General features: G+C 43.5%; 1 protein-coding gene across 2 annotated transcripts; it reads right to left on the reverse strand.

Annotated features, from left to right (window-relative positions):
• Positions 1–66: 66 nt before the first annotated feature.
• On the reverse strand, positions 67–21,502 carry Phf11 (PHD finger protein 11). Of its 2 annotated transcripts, XM_085828697.1 has the most exons (9): positions 21,392–21,502; positions 17,751–17,872; positions 15,461–15,568; positions 12,297–12,430; positions 10,281–10,330; positions 9,208–9,339; positions 2,425–2,496; positions 551–717; positions 67–380 (listed from the first exon to the last, which is right to left on the reverse strand). In XM_085828697.1, the coding sequence occupies exons 1-9, from the start codon at positions 21,432–21,434 to the stop codon at positions 378–380; spliced, it is 831 nt and encodes a 276-aa protein (XP_085684823.1). In that variant the 5' UTR covers positions 21,435–21,502; the 3' UTR covers positions 67–377. The 2 variants fall into 2 exon arrangements, with proteins under 2 accessions (XP_085684823.1, XP_021037032.2); XM_021181373.3 differs by having other exon boundaries at positions 67–717.
• Between the last annotated feature and the right edge of the window lie 966 nt (positions 21,503–22,468).

Genomic DNA, 22,468 nt, shown 5'->3' on the forward strand with positions numbered 1-22,468 from the left:
TGCATTGTGTCTTGTTACAGGCAAGGGCTGCCTGGGACTGTATTAAATAAACTGTGGACTCTTCAGTGGTTTTGACAAGCATTTATTAAGTGTGCTAAATAATGGCAATGTGGTAGTGAGCAGAAACCCAGGGTAGCAGCGAGCAATGCACAGGGTGGAGTCTGCTCTATGCTGATGGAGTTATTAATACTGAGAGGAGACCATGATGAGACCGTCTGAGGAGCAGCAGAAGCAAGAGAAAGCTCTAAGATACCATTTAAGGCTGAGCAAAGCTCCGGTGTTGCTGTCCTTGACTGGGGTGGGCAGGGTAGGCAAGAAGACTTCCTCGATCCTTGGAGAACATGGAGGCCCGATCCAGTTTTCTTGAGGAACAGCTTTTACTGTCAGGGGAAAGCAGGACAAGTGAGATGAGAAGAGAGGAGACAAGAAACACCCAGTCAGGGATGGAGCATGGATGAGCAGTAGCAGGTCAGAGCGGGAGGGGACTGTGGATCTGTCACAGACTGTTTCCTGAGCCTGCTTGCACTTCAGGAGACTCCTAGCATCTGACCTGGTGGTCCTCAGGAGGTAGCAAGGATTCTGAAGTAGAACTTGAGCAGTCCAGGTCCCCATTTTCTTGAAATGAGCAAAAGTTTTGTTGTAAGTCTGCAAGTGCCTTAAGCTGCTGCTTCATCTGCCTTTGCCTTTCTTCCCATTCACAAGCTTTACTCTTGATTACTTTAAAAGAAAGAAAATGGCTTCAGTGTATGCAGGGATTTCATCAGGAGTAGTGTACTGTCTCTAGTCTGATTCAGTTCAAATATCCACTCTGTAGCAACCGAGCCTCAAATGAGAAGACAGCGTAGTCTGAGGAGACAGTCTGTCCACATTCTTGCTGCCTATCCTCACTCACGATGGACACCAGCATGTGTCACATGACTTTAATACCTTCATGGTAGAACAAGGTTACACAGTAGTCACTCATTCAGGGACTAGAGCATGAGGCAGGCCTCCCAGTAACAACTCTTTCAAGAGCACATCTCTTGTTCTAGGGATATTGTTACATCTCAGCTTTTGGTATGATTTAGGAACAGAAAATGTTGACTGTAGAAACCTATCAACGTAATTTCAGTTGGGATTAGAATCCTCACGACTGAATCTTTAGTTTCTGAGTTGTCAGAATGACTGCATACCTGCAGTTTGCTTGAAATAGTCAGCTGACTTATCCAGGACAGAATGACACTATATGAGTTAGTGTCTTGAGGTGCCCCTCTCATATGCAGTGTGACATTTTCCAGACATATAGCTTTCATGCCTAGTGTCACATGTAAGTACCAAAGGAAATACAGTTTTCTGAAGGCTGTTTTTTTAAAGCTAGTCTTATTCACAGACATTCTCAAGTGACTTTTAAAGTAACTTCTCTGCTGACTACAACTGATTATTGCAGAGTTCAAATGAGAACAAGTAACAGAGAATCCAAGTGAGAGAGGCTGTGCACATTAAAGTGATACAGGCAACCTGGCTGCACTTTAGGGAAAACCTACTGCCATATAGTTTTTCTGACAGGCACATGTGCAGAAAAGATCACTGTAGGGCAGTGCGCTATGAGTAAGGGAGAGAAGCTACTTATACCATTCTGTGTGAATCCCTCATCCAACACATGGTCATATTTAGTACTCCCAATCTTCCTGCCTCACCTTTCAACTGCTTGGATTGTAGGAGTGCACCACAGCACCCAGCTAAATGCATCACATTTTGAAAGACTGGATTCATATTCCTGCCTGCCTACTAGCATTAAAAACAAGGAGGGAAACACACACACACACACACACACACACACACACACACACAGGAAACAAAAACAACCACCAAAAATCCTTCCTGAGTATTCGTGGGGCTTTTTTCTTGATTAATTTTAGAATTCTAGTGCTCAGTGCTTCAAGACATGAGATTTGAAGATAACCCTAGGAAAAGAATTGGACATCTCTTCAAGGGAGAGGGAGACAGGCTATAAGAAGGGTCATAGTTGCCTCCATCTTGCTGCCTTAAAGCAGAGAGGCTGCAGGAAGCCTGCTCAGCTCCAGCCGCGGCCTGTCTGTACAAGGATCAAAGTACTCTAAGTAAAAATCTTGGGTTGTTTCTCCCTCTCAGGGATCTCTTCTGTGTACAAAGGTATTTGTGTGTCTACCTAGAAAACAGAGCATTCTGATCAAACCACCTACAACTTACTGCATTTTCTATAAAGTGACCTGTCTGTCTGTCTATTGCTCTGTATATCCTCTGTCTCTGTGTATGTGTATAAGTACTCTTTGGCCTGTCTTTCTTCTGTCTGTATTGTGCTTTGCTGTCTTTGAGAAGATTGTTCACTGTTTTGTCACCTGTCATTCTGATCTGAATGATAAATGTTTCTAAAACACACTGTTCCTTATTTTATGAATCACCTACCTTCTTGGAATTGTGTTAATGTATCTTCAAACAGCCCACTCTCAAACAGTAAGGTCTCGATCCCTTCATAGTCTAGAGGGAGAAGCAATTTCCTGTGTTAACTTTATTGTGAATAGTCACACAGGGAGAGAGAAAATAACCCCACTAGGAAGAGAGAGGATCAGAGGAGTGCAGCTCAGTGCAGGCCCAGCGGGGATCTGGAGAAGCATCAGCTCACTGTCTGTGCAGCCAGGACTTCTGAGGACAGAACACCTGTGTTCCAGGGAGCCCCAGGTGATGTGGGTGAATGCACCCCCAAATTTGAGCATTCTTAGTCTTGAGAAAATTACTAAATAAAATTATGTAACAAATGGGCACCTTGAAGTGTTTACTGGTAATTTATCATTTGGTTTTGTCATAGAGAAAATCATGTTTAAGTTCACATTTTACATTGTCCCTTACACTGTGAAATACCCAGATTCCCCTAATAAGGAAGTATAAAGCTTGTAGCTCATTAATTGTAGGCTACAGGAGGTCACAGGAGCCATATACTTGTACACTGTAAGTGGACTTTTTATGCCCAGGAGCCATTTAGAAAGAATCTTCCACTATATAGTTTATCTCAACTACTCCATAACTTGGCAAGATGACTCGGCAGGGAGGGCTGCTTGCTACCACCTGATGACTTCACGCCTAAAGTTCACTCCTTAAATACACATGGTGGAAGCAGAACCGACTCCTCTGTCCTGCATCTGTGTGCTGGGACAGGGCACAATGTAATATGTAATGATTTAAAAAGATTTGTGTGTGTGTGGGGGGGGGGGGGGGTAGGTATCCTCCAAGTCCATAAGAGTGTCAGATCCCCAGGAGCTTCAGGTCCAGGCAGTTGTGAGCTGACAGACATGAGAGTGGGGAACCAAATTCAGGTCCTCTTCAAGATTTATGTGCTCGTCAGCACCGGGCTATCTTGCCACCCTTGTAATAATTTTTGTAAGCCCCTGGATTTATTAAGATATAGAATTTGGTCCTTTTGGTCAGCGCCAGCACCGGGTCACCTTGGGCACGGAGTCGGCAGACACCCCCAAGGTCCCCTAGAGGACTCTCCATGCAATCTTAGGACCACCGGTGAGTGGAACACAATTTTTGTTCCAATCCAAACGCCAGGGAACCTAGACAGCATTAGGAAAGCAGGAAAGGAGTTACAGAGACAAAGTTTGGAGCTGTGATGAAAGGATGGACCATCTAGAGACTGCCATATCCAGGGATGCATCCCATAATCAGCTTCCAAACGCTGACACCATTGCATACACTAGCAAGATTTTGCTGAAAGGACCCAGCTATAGCTGTCTCTTGTGAGACTATGCCAGGGCCTAGCAAGCACAGAAGTAGATGCTCACAATCAGCTATTGGATGGATCACAGGGCCCCAAATGGAGGAGCTAGAGAAAGTACCCAAGGAGCTGAAGGGATCTGCAACCCTAAAGGTGGAACAACATTATGAACTAATCAGTACCCCAGAGCTCTTGACTCTAGCTGCATATGTATCAAAAGATGAGCTACTCAGCCATCACTGGAAAGAGAGGCCCCTTGGTCTTGCAAACTTTATATGCCCCAGTACAGGGGAGCGCCAGGGCCACAAAGTGGGAGTGGGTGGGTAGGGGAGTGGGGGGAGGGTATGGGGGACTTTGGGGGACTTTTGGGATAGCTATGGAAATGTAAATGAGGAAAATACCTAATTATATATATATATATATATATATATATATATATATATATATATAAGAAAGCAGGAAACCCGGCCTGAACAGGGTCACAAGTACCTTCCAGTCAGCACCAGCACTGAGTCACCTTGAGCTCAGAGTTGGTGGACACCCCCAAGGTCCCTAGAGGACAGCTTCTGAGGCAGACCCAGTTTTGGGCTCCAGATATCCAGGCACCTTTCCTGCCAGAGGACAGGTGTCCTCCTCACCCGGGAGGGCTTTGCCTGAGTACTTGGGGAAGTCATTTTGTTTCCCGGATCCCTCTGAGACTAGTCTGCGAAGGTGAGAGTGTGGACAACAGAAGCTAACAGCTTCTGGGACAAGTCCTGTTTCAGGCCTTCATCTTCTGCCAGGAGGCAGGTCCGAATGCCAGATATCTGTGCACCTTCCCTGCAAGAGGAGAGTTTGCCTGCAGAGAGTACTCAGACCACTGAAACTCAGGAGAGATCTAGTCTTCCAGGTCTGCTGATAGAGGATAACAGAATCAGGGGAGGAACAAGCTCTAACCAGAAACAACTATAACAACTAACTCCAGAGATTACCAGATGGCGAAAGACAAACATAAGAATCTCACTAACAGAAACCAAGACCACTCACCATCATCAGAATGCAGCACTCCCACCTCACCCAGCCCTGGGCACCCCAACACACCCGGATTTAAAAGCATATCTCATGATGATGGTAGAGGACATCAAGAAGGACTTTAATAACTCATTTAAAGAAATACAGGAGAACACTGCTAAAGAGTTACAAGTCCTTAAAGAAAAACAGGAAAACACAAACAAAGAAGTAGAAGTCCTTAAAGAAAAACAGGAAAGCACATCCAAACAGGTAATGGAAATGAACAAAACCAGACTAGACCTAAAAAGGGAAGTAGACACAATAAAGAAAACCCAAAGTGAGGCAACGCTGGAGATAGAAACCCTAGGAAAGAAATCTGGAACCATAGATGCCAGCATCAGCAACAGAATACAAGAGATGGAAGAGAGACTCTCAGGTGCAGAAGATTCCATAGAGAACATCGGCACAACAATCAAAGAAAATGGAAAATGCAAAAAGATCCTAACTCAAATCATCCAGGAAATCCAGGACACAATGAGAAGAAGACCAAACCTACGGATAATAGGAGTAGATGAGAATGAAGATTTCAACTTAAAGGGCCAGAAAATATCTTCAACAAAATTATAGAAAACTTCCCAAACCTAAAGAAAGAGATGCTCATGAACATACAGGAAGCCTACAGAACTCCAAATAGACTGGATCAGAAAAGAAATTTCTGACACATAATAATCAGAACAACAAATACACTAAATAAAGATGGAATATTGAAAGCAGTAAGGGAAAAAGGTCAAGTAACATATAAAGGCAGGCCAATCAGAATTACACCAGACTTTTCATCAGAGACTATGAAAGCCAGAAGATCCTGGACAGATGTTATACAGACACTAAGAGAACACAAATGCCAGTGCAGTCTACTATACCCAGCCAAACTTTCCATTACCATAGATGGAGAAACCAAAATATTCCATGACAAAATCAAATTCACACATTATCTTTCCACGAATCCAGCCCTTCAAAGGATAATAACAGAAAAAATATATATAAGGACAGAAACCATGCCCTAGAAAAAGCAAGGAAGTAATCCTTCAACAAACCTAAAAGAAGACAGCCACAAGAACAGAATGCCAACTCTAACAACAAAAATAATAGGAAGCAACAATTACTTTTCCTTAATATCTCTTAATATCAATGTACTCAATTCCCCAATAAAATGACGTAGACTAACAGACTGGTTACACAAACAGGACCCGACATTTTGCTGCTTACAGGAAACCCATTGCAGGAAAAAAGACAGACACTAACTCAGAATGAAAGGCTGGAAAACAATTTTCCAAGCATATGGTCTGAAGAAACAAGCTGGAGTAGCCATTATAATATCGAATAAAATCAACTTCCAAACCAAAGTTATCAAAAAAGAGAAGGAAGAACACTTCATACTCAACAAAGGTAAAATCCTCCAAGAGGAACTATCAATTCTGAATATCTATGCTCCAAATGCAAGGGGAGCCATGTTCATTTTTAGAAGCTTTAGTGAAGCTCAAAGCACACATTGAACCTCACACAATAATAGTGGGAGACTTTAACACACCACTTTCATCAATGGACAGATCATGGAAACAGAAACTAAACAGGGGCACAGTGAAACAGAAGTTATGAAACAAATGGACTTAACAGATATATACAGAACATTTTATCCTAAAACAAAAGGATATACCTTCTTCTCAGCACCTCATGGTACCTTCTCCAAAATTGACCATATAATTGGTCACAAACCAGGCCTCAGCAGATACAAAAATATTGATTTGTCCCATGCATCCTATCAAATCACCATGGACTAAGGCTGATCTTCAATAACAACATAAATAATAGAAAGCCAACATTCACGTGGAAACTGAACAACACTCTTCTCAATGATACCTTGGTCAAGGAAGGAATAAAGAAAGAAATTAAAGACTTTTTAGAGTTTAATGAAAATGAGACCACAACATACCCAAACCTATGGGACACAAGGAAAGCATTTCTAAGAGGAAAACTCATAGCTCTGAGTGCCTCCAAAAAGGAACTAGAGAGAGCACACACTAGCAGCTTGACAACACACCTAAAAGCTCTAGAACAAAAGGAAGCAAATTCACCCAAGAGGAGTAGACGGCAGGAAATAATCAAACTCAGGGGCGAAATCAACCAAGTGGAAACAAGAAGAACTATTCAGAGAATCAACCAAACGAGGAGCTGGTTCTTTGAGAAAATCAACAAGATAGATAAACCCTTAGCCAGACTCACTAGAGGGCACAGGACAGCATTATCCTATTTAACAAAAATCAGTTGGCCATCACTGGAAAGAGAGGCCCATTGGACTTGCAAACTTCATATACCCCAGTACAGGGGAACGCCAGGGCCAAAATGTGGGAGTGGGTGGGTAGGGGAGTGGGGGGGGGGGGAGTGTATTGGGGACTTTTTCGATAGCATTGGAAATGTAAATGAGGAAAATACCTAATAAAAAATTAATTCTAAAAAAAAAAAAAAAAAGAGTAAAGCAAAAAAAAAAAAAAAAAAAAATGAGGCTCAGAGCTAAACAAAGAATTCTCACCTGAGGACTACCGAATGGCTGAGAAACACTTGAAAAAATGTCCAGCATTCTTAATCATGAGGGAAATGCAAATCAAAACAACCCTGAGATTCCACCTCACACCAGTCAGAATGGCTAAGATCAAAAATTCAGGTGACAGCAGATACTGGCAAGGATGTGGAGAAAGAGGAACACTCCTCCATTGTTGGTGGGATTGCAAGCTTGTACAATCACTCTGGAAATCAGTCTGGGGGTTCCTCAGAAAATTGGACATAGTACTACCGGAGGATCCAGCAATACCTCTCCTGGGCATATATCCAGAAAATGTTCCAACCGGTAAGAAGGACACATGCTCCACTATGTTCATAGCAGCCTTATTTATAATAGCCAGAAGCTGGAAAGAACCCAGATGCCCCTCAACAGAGGAATGGATACAGAAAATGTGGTACATTTACACAATGGAGTACTACTCAGCTATTAAAAAGAATAAATTTATGAAATTCCTAGGCAAATGGATGTACCTGGAAGGCATCATCCTGAGTTAGGTAACCCAATCACAAAACAACTCACATAATGTGTACTCACTGATAAGTGGATATTAGCCCAGATACTTAGAATAGCCAAAATATAAGATACAATTTGTAAAACACATGAAACTCAAGAAGAACAAAGACCAAAGTGTGGACACTTTGCTCCTTCTTAGAATTGGGAACAAAACACCCATGGAAGGGGTTACAGAGACAAAGTTTGGAGCTGAGACGAAAGGATGGACCATCTAGAGACTGCCATATCCAGGGATGCATCCCATAATCAGCCTCCAAATGCTGACACCATTGCATACACTAGCAAGATTTTACTGAAAGGACCCAGATATAGCTGTCTCTTCTGAGACTATGCCGGGGCCTAGCAAACACAGAAGTGGATGCTCACAGTCAGCTATTGGATGGATCACAGGGCCTCTAATGGAGGAGCTAGAGAAAGTACCCAAGGAGCTAAAGGGGTTTGCAACCCTATAGGTGGAGCAACAATATGAACTAACCAGTACCCGCTGGAGCTCGTGTCTCTAGCTGCATATTTATCAGAAGATGGCCTAGTTGGCCATCAGTGGAAAGAGAGGCCCATTGGTCGTGCAAACATTATATGCCTCAGTACAGGGAAACCCCAGGGCCAAGAAGTGGGAGTGGGTGGGTAGGGGAGTGGGGGGAGGTATGCGGATCTTGAAATGTAAATGAAGAAAATACCTAATTAAAAAAAGATATAGAATTTGAGGCACATCAAAATTATGACCTAGTGGCCGGTTCCCAGCACTCATGTTTGGTGACTTACAACTGCCTATAACTCTGGTTCCAGAGGATCATAGAGTTCTATTCTCTGTGGGTACTTGAACACCCATGTGCATGTAAACACACACACACACACACACAAATGAAACATAAGTTTTTAAAAAGTCTATCTGAAAACAACAGCTGTATCCACAACAACAAAACCAGCCAAGCTAGCACACCAGCCTCAGTGATGTCTCCATCCAGCTGTGCACCTCTGGGAAACAGACCTCCTGGCCTCGGGGCATTTTTGCCTCTAACTAGAGAATCTGTATCTTTCATATTTTGTTGATTAGCTTAAATTCTCTGGATTACTTTATATTTTGTGTATGAGTGTCTTGCCTGTATGTGCATTAGGTACCATGTGTATGCCTGGTAACTGGACAGGACAGAGGATGGTGTTGAGTTCCCTCAAACTGGAGTTATGGAGTGACACACCATGTCGATGCTGGGAACCGGCCTTTGTCCTCTCAGAGGAGCAAGTGCTCTTAACCACTGAGCCATCTTCCCGCCCATGGTGTGTGTTCTTAAAGAATGGGTTACAGAAGGGCTGGGGAAGCATGGGAGGTGTGTTTTCTAGAATGCCCGTTCAGTACCTGACTCTGAGGCAGTCTCATCCACGAGTCTTCCATGAATTGAATCCATATTTTCTAGTATGTGTTCAAATAGTTCAGTAAGAAGTCCTGCTTCCTGGCATTTCTTAAGAAAAGGAGCTTTGACAGCTGCATCTAAGAACAAAGAATGCATCTTTAGGAGGAAATGGACAGCTATTTGCATCATGTGGTCACTTTATACTTTACCAGTTGATAGGTGAGCAAACTTGTCTCATTTTTCTGTAGCTCAAATAGTAAATGGTTCAAAAATGAAAACATTTCTCTGCTTATAATAACTGTATGAAGTGATGTGGTTTTGTAAAATTTAAATGCTTGAGATGACAGCCCCTCGTATTTGTCACAGATTTTGTGTTGTAAGGATATTTATTCCCTTTATAGAACAAACGTCACCTGTCCCTGTGAGGGGTGACATACCACTAGATTCTGGCTTCAAAAAAACCTATGGGCAGAGAGTTGGGCAGTCCTATCATCCTCATCAAGTGGGTGCTTATCAAAGATAATTACCCAGTGTTTCATCATCAGAGTTTTATCATTTATAGTCTTTTACCAGTGATTTGTTTCTTATAGCATTTGTACTGAACAGTACAGTAAAAGTGCCAAAGTTTTACAGAGAACATTTTTCTTTTGACATAGGGTCTAAGTATGTAGTTCAGACCAGCTTAGAACTAACTCTCTCTCTCTCTTTCTCTCTCTCTCTCTGTATATATATATATACACACATATATGTGTATATGTATACATGTATATTATAATGTCTGTGTACATATTATTATAATCATTTTCTGTCAACATACAGTAATGAAAAAACCCTTTAGTGGTACTTTCCAATCAGTTAATGACTACACCTAGAGAATGCTCAGTGGATAAGAGCAGTTGCTGCTTTTCCAGAGGACCCAGGTTTGGTTCCAAGCATCCATAGGTGGGTAACAACCATCTGTAACCTAAGGTATCCACACAAAAAAGTGCACATAAGAACTTACAAATGAGAAGAAATTAGATTATTTCATGTTTTGCCTACATAATTAACTTTCTTTAAGCCCACTTTGGAAACTCACCAAGTTGTGTGGGTTCTTGACCTTCTGGAGTGTGTTTTTGACAAAATACTCTGAAAATACAGATGTTCAAAGAATCACTGAATCTTTTAATTTGTAGAGATCCACCAACCTTTGTCTCCCCGGTGCTGGCATTAGAGCTGCATGCAATTACACTGGCTGAAGTTTTCATTTTTAAAAGAAATGTGTTCAAGTCAATGTCAAATTGTTAACCCACATCCAGTGTGGGTGAGGGTGGCCATTGTCTTTGTGCCCTCTAAGCAGTAGAAAGAGGACTTTAGTCTCGGAAGGTGTGAATGCTGGGTGAATATTTTGAGCACTTCCTATGTTGTGATGAGGGGCATCTAAAAAATTATGGTCTAAGATTTGAAGCTTCAATCTGACCACCCACAGTCTTGCTGATCTTCACAGTTCACACAGACACACGTGCAGCACTGTGGAGAGTGACTTTTCAGATCAGAGCGGGCCTTCACTAGCACTTGGATTTGGCGAGTGTCTTCAGAGGGGTAGAGAGAGAGAGAGAGAGAGGCAGCATAGCAGGCTAGAGAACAGGAATGAGGAGCTGTAGGGGACTTCTCTGCCTAGGCTTGCCTTTGTCTTAGCTCTTATGAGACTAGGGTCCTCCAGTTACCCCAGTGCCCTCAATGCAGCCTTCCCAGTAGCACCCAGCTCAGTCACCTCCTCTGGACCTGGGACCTCTGCCCACCTTACATTCAGTCTCAAATTGCACTCTCAGAGGGACTTGGATTTGTGCCTTCACCTCTCCTGTACATTGATTTTAGGCTTATACTACTTTTGTAATGCATAAAGAAGTAGAGAGACTATTAGGATAGACTCCCTCACCCGTGTCCTCCCCATGCCCAGTGTCAGTAATTTTCAAATCAGGATGAAGCCGGGCACAAGCCTTTAATCCCAGCACTTGGGAGGCAGAGGCAGGCAGATTTCTGAGTTCAAGGCCTTCCTGGTCTACAGAGTAAGTTCCAGGACAGCCAGGGCTATAAAGAGAAACCCTGTCTCGAAAACAAAACAAAACAAAACAAAACAAACAAAAAATCAAATCAGGATGAAGCCCATTCCTGCTTCAGCCTCTCCCATGAGCCAGTGCTCATTGTGGCCTCTCTGAACCTGTCCATCCCCCAATCTGATTACCTTGTCGGCTTCATTCTCTCTGAGTATCCCTTAGCACCTTGTGAAGTATCTCAGTTATTCTATGAATCTCAGTGTTTACATTAAACTTATAACAGCAGAGAAGCCCACTTGTTCCTTGTTTAAACAATTATTTTTTTAAAAAAATAGATTAAGTATTTTCATTATGGTTAGTGAGCATATTTTTAAAACTTATCTCTGTAATTTCAAGGCCAGCCTGGTTTACTTGGTGAGATACTGTCACAAAGAATAAAACCTTGTTACAGAGATTTCATGTGTTTAAAAATGACTGATATAATAAATTGAGCTCTTTGTGAGCATAAACAATAAAAGTGGAACTCTGAGAATACAAGCCACTGTTGGTTTCTCAGTAATTCAAATATAAAAAATCACTGTTCAAAACTGAATGAGTTTTTATAAACAGTGACAATCTGGGGGCCAGCAAGATGAGTCTGCAGGTAGAGGTGCTTGCTGTCAACTCCAACAACCTCATTTCCATGTCGGGGTCCAACACTGGAAGCAGAGAGATCAGACCCATTACCTATGGATGTTCGATTGAAGGAAGGTATCTTCCCAATGCAGAGAAGAACAGACCTGGATTGGCTCCTGTCTCTTGTAGGACATGCAAGCTTCCATTATGAATGAGGCTCTCCCAGGAACAAGAGAGGACAGAGAAGATTTAGAAAGTCAACCCCTTGAGTAGTTCTTTTCCTGTCACGTGGAGAAATGTGAAGCCAAGAAGTTCCTGCTCGTATCCCATAATCCTGTTCTCACATGAAACTCATTTGCATGAATTGAGAAGTATGTCACAGGCTAGCCACTCCCTAAGCACCCCCAACGCTCCACCATGGAGTTTTAAAGCTATTTGATTACTTGTAAGTGCCATGATCTTCATCAACTTGTAGAATTGCGTGGTCTTCCATGGCACAGGATAAGTGGTAATTCTTGGTGCAGGACTGTACATCACATCCCACGGTGGCTCCTTTGTTATTACAAAATGAGCATTTCTAGAGAAGAATAGTTCACAGTGAGTTAGTACTCTTTCTTTGCTAAAAAGTAAGGATGCCATTAAATATTGTTTAAGCCAGCAGCCAGGTGATTTTGTCCTGGCTGTCTCTGGCATATCCTCCATACCCACACTAAATAAGCGTTGATTTGGTAACCCACGAGGAAGTTTCAGCAAAACTGATGCCAATTGGAATCAAAGGCCTGGCATAGACATATATGCAAAAACATTAGATGTTTTCAAAACACAGTCTTCCCCTTTAGTAGAGACTTTTGTTTTTAAATAGCAAAGCTGTCAGGCTTTTTTTTTATCACTAGACAGACACTTGATTTGGGGTCCTTGAACCTCAGGCCAGAGCAGCTCCTTCTTGTGCCACTAAAGGGTGTGTGACTTCAGCTGGCAAATTGCTATGACTTCCTCCTAGACATTCCTCCCTTGAAAGGTGGGGCTTGCGCCACAGCGTAGCAGTTAAGGATTCTGTACAATAAAGTGCACCAGTTTCAGATTTGTAGACACTAAACAATAAAAATATAACTAAATACAATATTTTCTTACTCCCTTGGTTTTATGTCTCTATCACATTTTATCTGAAGGTGGTCTAGAGATGGTTAGGCATTGTGTGGCGACAGGAAGCCCTTCAAGAAGTACTATAGTCTTATGCTATAATGAGGGGCAAACCAGCCATGCCCAAGTCTGATTGACACCATCCTTTGGCTAAATGAGGTCCAAGTACAATGGGGCCACTCTATAGAGCAAGAGACAGCACTCGTGGGATCCCAAGTAAGGATCCCATGAAAATACATAAGGAAACATAAGGAAAAGTCAAAAGTAGGTAAAAACCAAGGATAAGATATAGATAGCGTTCTACAGCACATACAAGAGCAGTTATTCAATTGTAGAAGAGCAATGTAGCAGCATGAACAGTGAAAACGATGGGCTGCACCCTCATGCTACAGTTGCTGACAGCTCTGCAATGAGGTTTGCTCATCCAAGAGGAGAGATCCTCAAAGGAGAAAATTACGCCAGAAGATCAGGCTGTAGACATCCCTGTTGGGCATTTACAAAATTACCTAAGAATATGGGAGGGCCCAGCCTCTTGAGAGTGGAGCGATCCCAGGACTGGTGGCCCTGGGATCTATAAGAAAACAGTGAGTAAGTAGCTCTCACCTCATGTGCCTTTTGCATCCCTTTCTGTTACCCAACACTTCCAATGTATCTGTTTCCCAATAGGAAAGTCCATGGAAACTCTTAAGGATAATAGCTGCTTTCTCAATATTCTATGTACTCAACTGCCCTCATTCTAAACTGGGCTGTTTCCACATAGGCAAACTCTGTAACAGTGGCTCTCCAGTTGTGGGTCACAACCATTGGAATATGTATTTCTGATGGGCTTAGGAGCTTAGGATCAGCTCAGTGGCAAAATTACAGTTATAAACGACCAAAGAAAATAAATTTATGGATGGTGGTTCTTAAGACAATCTGAAGTGTGTGTTTTCTTTTCACCATGCTCCACACCATGAGAACCACTGTTCTAGAGTCTAATGGTGCCCTTCCTTAACTATCTGTGAACAGCCTCAAATACAATTATCACACAATGATAGAAGTGTTTGAGTTGACATTGTCTAGCTACTTTCTAATTAGGAAAATTTACATGCAGCATGCTGGTACAAGTACTTTGAAAAAAGAACATACCAGTGTGTCTCCAGTGATTGACACCTTACTGTGAGTGTGGCCAGCCATAGGACCTCAGATTTGTCATCCTGTTTACTCATCTGCAAATGGCCTTTTATAAATGGAGCCAGGAGACACAGTCGTCCTCAGAGACACAGCTTAGGAACTAGGAATCAGCTCAGATTCTCAATTTCAGTTATAAAGGTCCAAAGATAATAAATTTATGGTTGGTGGTTCCTAAGACCACTTGAAATATGTATTTTCTGTTGAAAAGGTCCCACAGGTAGAGAGAGAACCACCACTCTAAAATCCAAGGGTAGCTTTCCTTAACTCTGTTCATGAACTGCCTCAAAACCAATTAACACAGAGTAATAAAAATTATGTTTCAGTCGATGACCTCTAATTTGAAAGCCATAAGCCTGCTGGAACACATACTGATATTTTGCAACCTAACATAGCAGAGTGCCACCAGTCATTGATACCTTTTGTGGTTCTGGTCAGACATGATACACTCAGGCTTGCCATCCTGTTACTTATCTGCAAATGGCCTTTTATAAATGTAGCCAGGAGACACAGTCAACCTCAGAGAGACAGCCTTTCCCATTCTTCTTTCCTGCAGAGTCCCTTTATGCCCTCAGCCCCAAGGCAGATGCTGACAGTGATAACCACCCAGAACTAGTGCAGAAAGACATGCAGCCACCCTTGACATTCAGAAGGCATCTTACTCCATGTGAAGGATAAAGCCTGTTGCTCTGACTGCAGCCTGCAGCTTTGTGGCACCAAGAGGACCAGCTAGCTGCTCTGAGGCAGGAGAGCAGAAGAAAAGCCTAGATGGCGCTGTTGAGCTGCTGAAATGGGTGTTTGCTCTGCTGGAATGACAGTAAGGACTTGTTCCAGCCTGTCTGACCAGAGAGTTTTCACCCAGACAGAAGCATCTCGAGCCTGCTCTGCTGATGTGTGCGACAGTTGGCTGTAAGCAGACAGCGTCAGCTGAGGGAGCGTCTCACAGTCCACCTTCCAGCTCTCTACATGTTTCTCAAACCCTGCTACACCATAGACTCTATTTTTAGATGAAAGATTCAGTTTTTTATTTTTATTTCTGTTGTATGTGTGTCTGAGAGAGCAAGCATGTTAGTGCATGTGTCTGTGAAAACCAGCAGAGGGTGTCAGATGCCCTGGAGCTGGAGTTACCAGGGAGTTGTGAGTTGCTATTTGGTGACTAGGGACCAAACTCAAGTCTTCTAGAGGGACAGTGAGCAATCTTCACTTCTGAATCCCCTCTCCAGGCCGACGATAGACTATCCTTTGACCGCAGCCCCCAAGACTCATAATTTATGAGAAATAAAACATGTCAACTTACCAATCTTCTTCCTCTCCTGATCTCTTTCTTTACAGATTTGACATCAAAGTTTCTAACTGTATTAGGTAGATCAGGAGCCTCACACTCCACCAGTCCTGATGAATACAGCTGCAGGATGGAAAAATCGCAGAGTCAGTGTGAAGTAGCCCTGACCGACACAAGTCAGAGATGGTTCTGAAAAGGGCTGCAGAGGAGTGCAGAGTGGACGATGGCTCAGAGCACTGGCCACTGTGCAGGAGATGAACAGACACGAGCCTTGGGCTCCTGTGAGAAACCTCGGTCTACAGACACAGTTGTACTGGGTAACTGATCTCTATTGACTCTGGAGCCAGGCAGACAGTGGCTCCTGCAACATTGTTCTCTGCCTAGGAATGCAGAGCAGGCTCTGGCAATGGCTGAAGCCATGCAGTCAGAGAAGCCAAAGCAAGGGACAGAGGCCATTCCTGATCTCCTTCTTAGACTTCAAGGACTGTGCCTACCTCCACAACCATATGGCAGACCTTCACTCTTGAGTTGTTGAGATAGGGTCTCACTGTAGCCTAGCTGGGCTAGAACTCACAGAGTCTACCTGTCTCTGCCCCTGAGTGCTAGACTAAAGCCATACACTAATACATCTGGCTTTATGATTTTTTTTATAGATAGGATCAAGCTATACATCCCATGTTACCTGGACCTTGGCTTCTTCCTTAGCTTATATGCAGTGGAATTGCAGTTATGAGTGAGTGACCACAGCTAGCCCAGAACTCCACTGTATGTTTTAGCAGCCACAAATCTCTTTCCTCCTCAGCATTTTGGATGATATTGGGATAGCTCTGTGGTTCAGCATGTAGACTGTCCTTCCAGTTTCCTACAGGATCTACATTCTGCTTCTAGCTCTAGGCCACCAGCTCACAACTGTCTTAACTCCAGCTCCAGAGGGTTACACACATGTGTACACACATACATTGAAATCTTTCTAAAATTTTACTAAATATGTGTGCCTGTGTGTGTGTGTGTGTGTGTGTGTGAGTGTGTACTCTCTGTGATGTGTGTGTATCCTGGTGTGTTCGTGTTCATGAGTGTATGTATCTATGTGGATGTTCTGTGTCTGCCTGTAGTGGACAGATTTAATTTGGCTGTCATTCTCTACTGCTATTTGACTTTTTTCTAAGATTTTTTTTTTTATGAAAATGAGTGTTTTGTCTGCATGTATGTATGTGTATCGAATGTGTGCTAGTTTCAGCACAGGTTAGAAGAAGGTATTGGATTCCTGGAAGTGGAGTTACAAATGCTTGTGAACGAACCCTGTTTCCTGGGAACTGAGTCTGGGTCTTCTCTGCAGCAGCAGCTTCACCACAGAGCCATCTCTCCAGCTGCTCTCTACTTTACATTTTGAGAGAGTTGCTCCCTAACTTGGAGAGCTCACAATTTCAGCTCACCTGGTTGGCCAGCAGGCTTCTAGAGTCCTCCTGGCTGCACTCCAGCCAGGGACTGGATGCATGGGACTGCAGGCAGTAAGTTCACCTGTGTCCTGGGGATGGAAGTCAGGACTTCATGCTCATGTCCCCAGCACTTCACTAAATGAGCCACCAGCTTTCTAGCTCCAGATAAAGTTCTGGAGTCACATAAACCTCAATGATCTACCTGTTCATGTCACAGAGAAACTCAAAGAAGGAAGAGCATGAGAAACATGAGAAAAAGTTGTGACACTTTCAGAGGCAAAAATTTTTTTATAAAAATGATAAATCATGATGTGAACATTAATCCTTGCATGTTGAGGTCAGAGAATGGCCCTGGGAAGTGGTTCTGTTCTTCTGCCATGATTTGGAGTCAAGATCTCTCTGTGTTTCTACTGCTCTGCTCCAGTTGCAAGCTTAGTGCATGGATAGGTTGTATCGTATCGTGATGCTGAGAGAAAAAGTTGGACAATGCTAATGTCTGAATTTGATTGTTAAGTTGTACGTATGTGAGAGAAAGTTCTTGCACACTCAAGCATACACGACAGATGATACCTAATTTAACACAGATCTGACAGTTCCATGTGGTCATACGTACCATGAGTCTCAGCACTCAGGAAAGTGGGGCAGATAAACCTAAAGGAGCATTCCCAACTCAAAGGCCCTCTGTGCATGGAGACATGATATATGTGATGATAATTTTCTACCAGTGATCTTCCATGGGGGCTGTGAGCCACCATGTAGGTGTTGGAAAAGAAAACTGATTCCTTTGGAAGAGTATCTGGTGCTCTTAACCACTGAGCCATCGCATCAGCCCCACACATGTAGTTTTAAATTATTTACCAGAAACTTACCAAACAGTTTTCATGAGCAGCTATATTTGCTGATGGTGAAAAGTATATTTGACTCCACTCATGGCCTTTAGGGCACAGTGCACATGTCCTTTTTTCCATCTTTTCTATGATTGGACAGTCACCTAGAAATAACATCCAGGTTAAAACAGAAAAGCATTTTGTGGCCTTGCTAGCTCCTCCAACTTAAAGGAGCAGACAAGGCCCTGTTCTTAGGACAGAGTCTTAACTCCTGGACCAATCACGAATCAACAATCTCACCAGTGAAAAGCTGCACCTCTTGTGTGGCGCAGCCTCTGCTCAGTGCTGAGGACCAGTGAGAGAAACAGAAACAGAGCAAGCCACAAGGTTGGCTAGGGTGTGACTGAAAAGCTTCTAGAGAGGCCTTACTGAAATCAATAAAACATTTAGAAATTCTCAGATGATGTCTGAGAGCTGCACATATCTATGGAGAAAACTAGGAATGGAGAGCAATGGTTGATTCCATGTGTGTTTAGCACAGATAGGAGTAGGTTCACCTCTGGAGCCTATGAGCTTCCCTACCATGGGGTCTTGGTCAGATTACAGCACGAGGCACGCGCTTCCTCCTGCTGGCCCTAACTCCAATTAGAAATGAGTTGGTCACCCCTATGACTCGATGTCACTCTGTGCCCAGGAACCAGCCATGCTGCTTTTGTTCTTGTAGCTCAATGTTCACAGCTGTGTGAGCCTGTGGATTACTTTTCTTTTCCAACAAGCTCCATGGCTCCTTTCAGTACCACGAAAGCTAGCCAACAGGGAAGACCCTCCTGGTTATTACTTAGTTTCTCATTGTACTGTGCCTAACAATGTGGTGTCTTTGGCAATCGGGTCTTATGATTGGGTTCTCAACTGGTCATTGTGCAGAGAATAGATGTCTGTGTAATGTTGAGACATGAATGAGACAATGAAAAATCACACTGCTTCCCCCAAGGCTCAAGGAACATGGTGGAAGACAGGATGGAAGGATGCTAAGATGCATAGAAACAGTGCCCTCTAGACATGACAGAAATGCTGTGATCAGAAAGTCAACATAAAGCTGGGCCTGGTGGCACACACCTTTAATCCCAGCACTGGGGAGGCAGAAGCAGGTGGATATCTGAGTTTGAGTCGAGCCTGGTCTACAGAGTGAGTTCCAGGACAGCCAGGGCTATACAGAGAAACCCTGTCTCGAAAAACCAAAAAAAAAAAAAAAAAGAAAGAAAGAAAGAAAGAAAGAAAGAAAAAAGAAACTCAACACAGCTGTGTTTGAAGCCAAGGTTGACTGCAAAAGGCCTACATAGGACCAAACCAATTAAAATTCTAGCTTGCATGATGGTGGAGGTTGGGGTGGTGGGCACAGCACTCACTAGCATCTACCCCTAATTGAGGAGATCTGTCAGTTGTGGGCTGTGGGGGAGGGTGTGTTGGTTTTCCTGTAGCATGTGGCCCTTGTTAGGCTTACGTGCTTCCATGGTTGAATATACACAAACACACAGATACACACACACAGAGACACACACAGACACACCCACACAATGTTCACCACAATCTGGAGGTAAAAAACTAGTCCAGATGGAGAAATGAGCAAAAGAATAGTTGAGAAACACAAGGTAAAGACTATCAGCAAGGCAGGAGCAAGAGGAAGATCCCACTGGATATGCCAGAACACCTTGTCTGTACAGGATGGTAGATATACAAAAATGGAACCACATGAAGCTCAAGAAGGAAGACCAAAGTGTGGATACTTCAATCCTTCTCAGAAGGAGGAACAAAATACCCATGGAAGGAGTTACAGAGACAAAGTGTGCCACAGCAGAGACTGAAGGAAAGACCATCCAGATACTGCCCTACCTGGAGATCCATCCCATATACAGTCACCACACCCAGACTCTATTGTGGATGCCAACAAGTACATACTGACAGGAGCCTGATATAGTTGTCTCCTGAGAGGCTCTGCCATTGCCTGACAAACACAGAGGTGGATGCTCTCAGCCTATGATTGCACTTAGCACAGGGTACCTAATAAAGGAACTAGAGAAAGGACCCAAGGAGCTGAAGGGGTTTACATCCCCATAGGAGGAACAACAATATGAATAACCAGTACCCCCAGAGCTCCCTGGGACTAAACCACCAACCAAAAGTACATATGGAGGGACCTGTGGCTCCAGCCACATACATAGCAGAGGATAGCCTTGTCAGTTATCAGTGGGAGGAGAGGCCCTTGGTCCTGTGAAGGCTTGATGCCCTAGTATAGGGGAATGCCAGGAACAGGAAGTGGGAATGGGTGGCTTGGTGATCAGGGGGTGGCGGGAGGGGATAGGGGCCTTTTGGAGGGGAAACCAGGAAGGGGGATAACATTTGAAATGTAAATAAAGAAAATATCTAATAAAAAATATGGTAATTCTTCACAACTGTCTTCAAGGAAGTTTTAAGCTAAATCTCAATGTGTGTGTGTGTGTGTACATATACATACACACACATGCATACACACACACACACACACACACACACACACACACCAGGGTATAGAGCAATAACTCTGTCGACAAATGCTCTTATTTGTCTTGCAGAGGACCCAGGCTCAGTCCCTAGCACCTACTTGGTAACCTATAAACATTTCTAACTCTAGGTCCAGGAGCGATCCTTTGCCTTCTTCTTCTAAACACTAAATCATCAAGTACATGAGGAGTATACAAACATTTATGCAGAAAAGATAATCATACACAAAATAAACCTCAAGAATATACTAGTTGCAGGATGGTTATAGGCTGAAACAAATCACTAGTCAACTCCAAATTTGGCTGAAACATCTCTTACCAAGTGGGTGAGGATAATGGATCCCTGGGTTGTTTCAGGGATGGAAGGATGAAAGCTTTGCCTGAAAATAGTGACTTCCCTTGAGCAGTGATCACTGTTATCCCTGTTGCTTGAAAGGCCTTTAAAGGTTTGGCATTAGTGCCTTCCTATTGTGTCTGTATTCCTGCTTTAACCTTTGGGCCAGGTTTCTACTAGAGAGACAGGATCTGGGCAGGGCTGTAGTAGCCTATCAACACCAGCGTTTAAGTTATTCCTGCTGTCCTTTGTGCATTATTTCTGTTTCTTTACCCAGATAGAACTTCCTGGCCATTCTTGATTGTTTTCTAAGATGGTTCCAGACACCTTGTGGACCACAAAACTGACAAAAAACTGGATCATCATGCTCTTATAATAAGAGAAAACCATCTCAAGGAGATTGTCACCACGGGTGGCCCTGAAATATCAGCCTACACAACACAAACTCTTAAGACCCTGATGGCTATAAGAAACACATACCCCCAAACTGGTCCTCGGTATTCTCCATTTGCCCACAAAGACCTGGATTTCCTTTCCAGATTGCCAATACCCCCAGTAAAGCCTAGCCTCCTTTCCCAAGAGCATGTCTTGACTGTTCCCTTTACAGTGCACAGCTTCCAGAACTTTGGAGAGAGGACCCAACGTGGTGGAACAGGCTGACATAGAGATTTCATGTTCCAGAGGCTCCCAGTACCTACAGCTTTCCCAGCTACTGTAAGCCCAGCTCCACCCTCAGCAACATCCTGCAGTCTCCCTGGAGGTGGGAGAGTGGGGTATGGCAACTTCCTGCTGGCCATCACTCTAGTACTCACCCCTTGAGACTGGGCTGCACGGTGGTGCTGTCTCTTGGGCCATGACTGGGTGCCTGCACTCCTGCAAGAACGACTGAGTTTCTAGTTTCTGGATTCCAGCTTCTACTTCTAGCTCCTAGTTTCGTTTCTGGAAATGTGCATAGTGAAAGCAAAGACCTAATTGGCGGAAAGTGCATGTTGTAGCATGCTGGCAGATTTTCAACTCTGAATAGTCATTTGAAAAGTTTACTCTGCCAATGTGATGAAAACTAGGGCCAAAAATAACTTAGGGGAGGAAATGGATTATAGGACTAATAGGTTGCAGTCATCATCCAGAGAACAAGGAAGAAAGCAGGAGCAGGGAGGATTTCCAGTTCTTTCCCTTGGCTCTCTAAACCTCCTGTGCAGTACAGTCCACAACCACCTGCCCCGTGCTGTTGCTGTACACAGTGGCCTGTGCCTTCCTCCACCAACAAGCAGTCAGGAAAATGCCACACAGGCCACTCTGATGGAGGCAAATATGGAGAAAGGTCCTCTACCCAGTTGTGTGACATTGACAACCACAATAGCCATCAATCAGCTGGAGAAAACCCACACCAGACACCCCAACCGTGCCTGTGCTTAACTTAAGGAACAATCGGTCTGTTCTTCTGAAACTTGTAGCACATTGTTTGGTCTATGTGGGAGTATCGTTAAAGGACAAAAAATTAATAGGTCTTAGACCCAGGTGCCAGTAAGGACTTTTTATTTAGCACCGTGGGCTACAAAGCACCACAGAAATGTAGATCTTTCAGTCCCAGTGACAAAGGGAAACATTCATGTAGGCACTAATATATAGGGAATAGAATTCTAACAGTTCATTCTTTCGGGGGAAATCAAAGATGTAGTCTAGAGGGGAGGCACTCTGCCGCAGACGAACCTCACTTGGGTCCTCGATCCACAGGCGAAACTCAGGTTCCGGTTACAGGTGGGCAAGGAGTCAGCGAGAAGGGGGTGACAGACAGGACACAAGGGAGTGTGGATCTGAATGTATTTAGTCTTAAAGCGAGCACCAATCTTATAAGTGACTTTTACACAAAACAGAGGAATGCCTACAAA

Source organism: Mus caroli, unplaced genomic scaffold (genome assembly GCF_978045245.1).
Source record: "Mus caroli unplaced genomic scaffold, Mus_caroli_1 scaffold_12, whole genome shotgun sequence".
Lineage (NCBI taxonomy): Eukaryota > Metazoa > Chordata > Mammalia > Rodentia > Muridae > Mus > Mus caroli.

What these genes read in the sequence shown, in the direction of transcription:
- Phf11 (XM_021181373.3), bottom strand. Translation starts at nt 21,434, where the DNA reads ATGGCCCAAGAGACAGCACCACCGTGCAGCCCAGTCTCAAGGG. An exon ending in GTGCAGCCCAGTCTCAAGGG is followed by an intron (nt 17,873 to 21,391) that starts GTGAGTACTAGA and finishes TGTTATTTCTAG; the next exon opens with GTGACTGTCCAATCATAGAA. An exon ending in GAAGATCATGGCACTTACAA is followed by an intron (nt 10,331 to 12,296) that starts GTAATCAAATAG and finishes CTGTATTTTCAG; the next exon opens with AGTATTTTGTCAAAAACACA.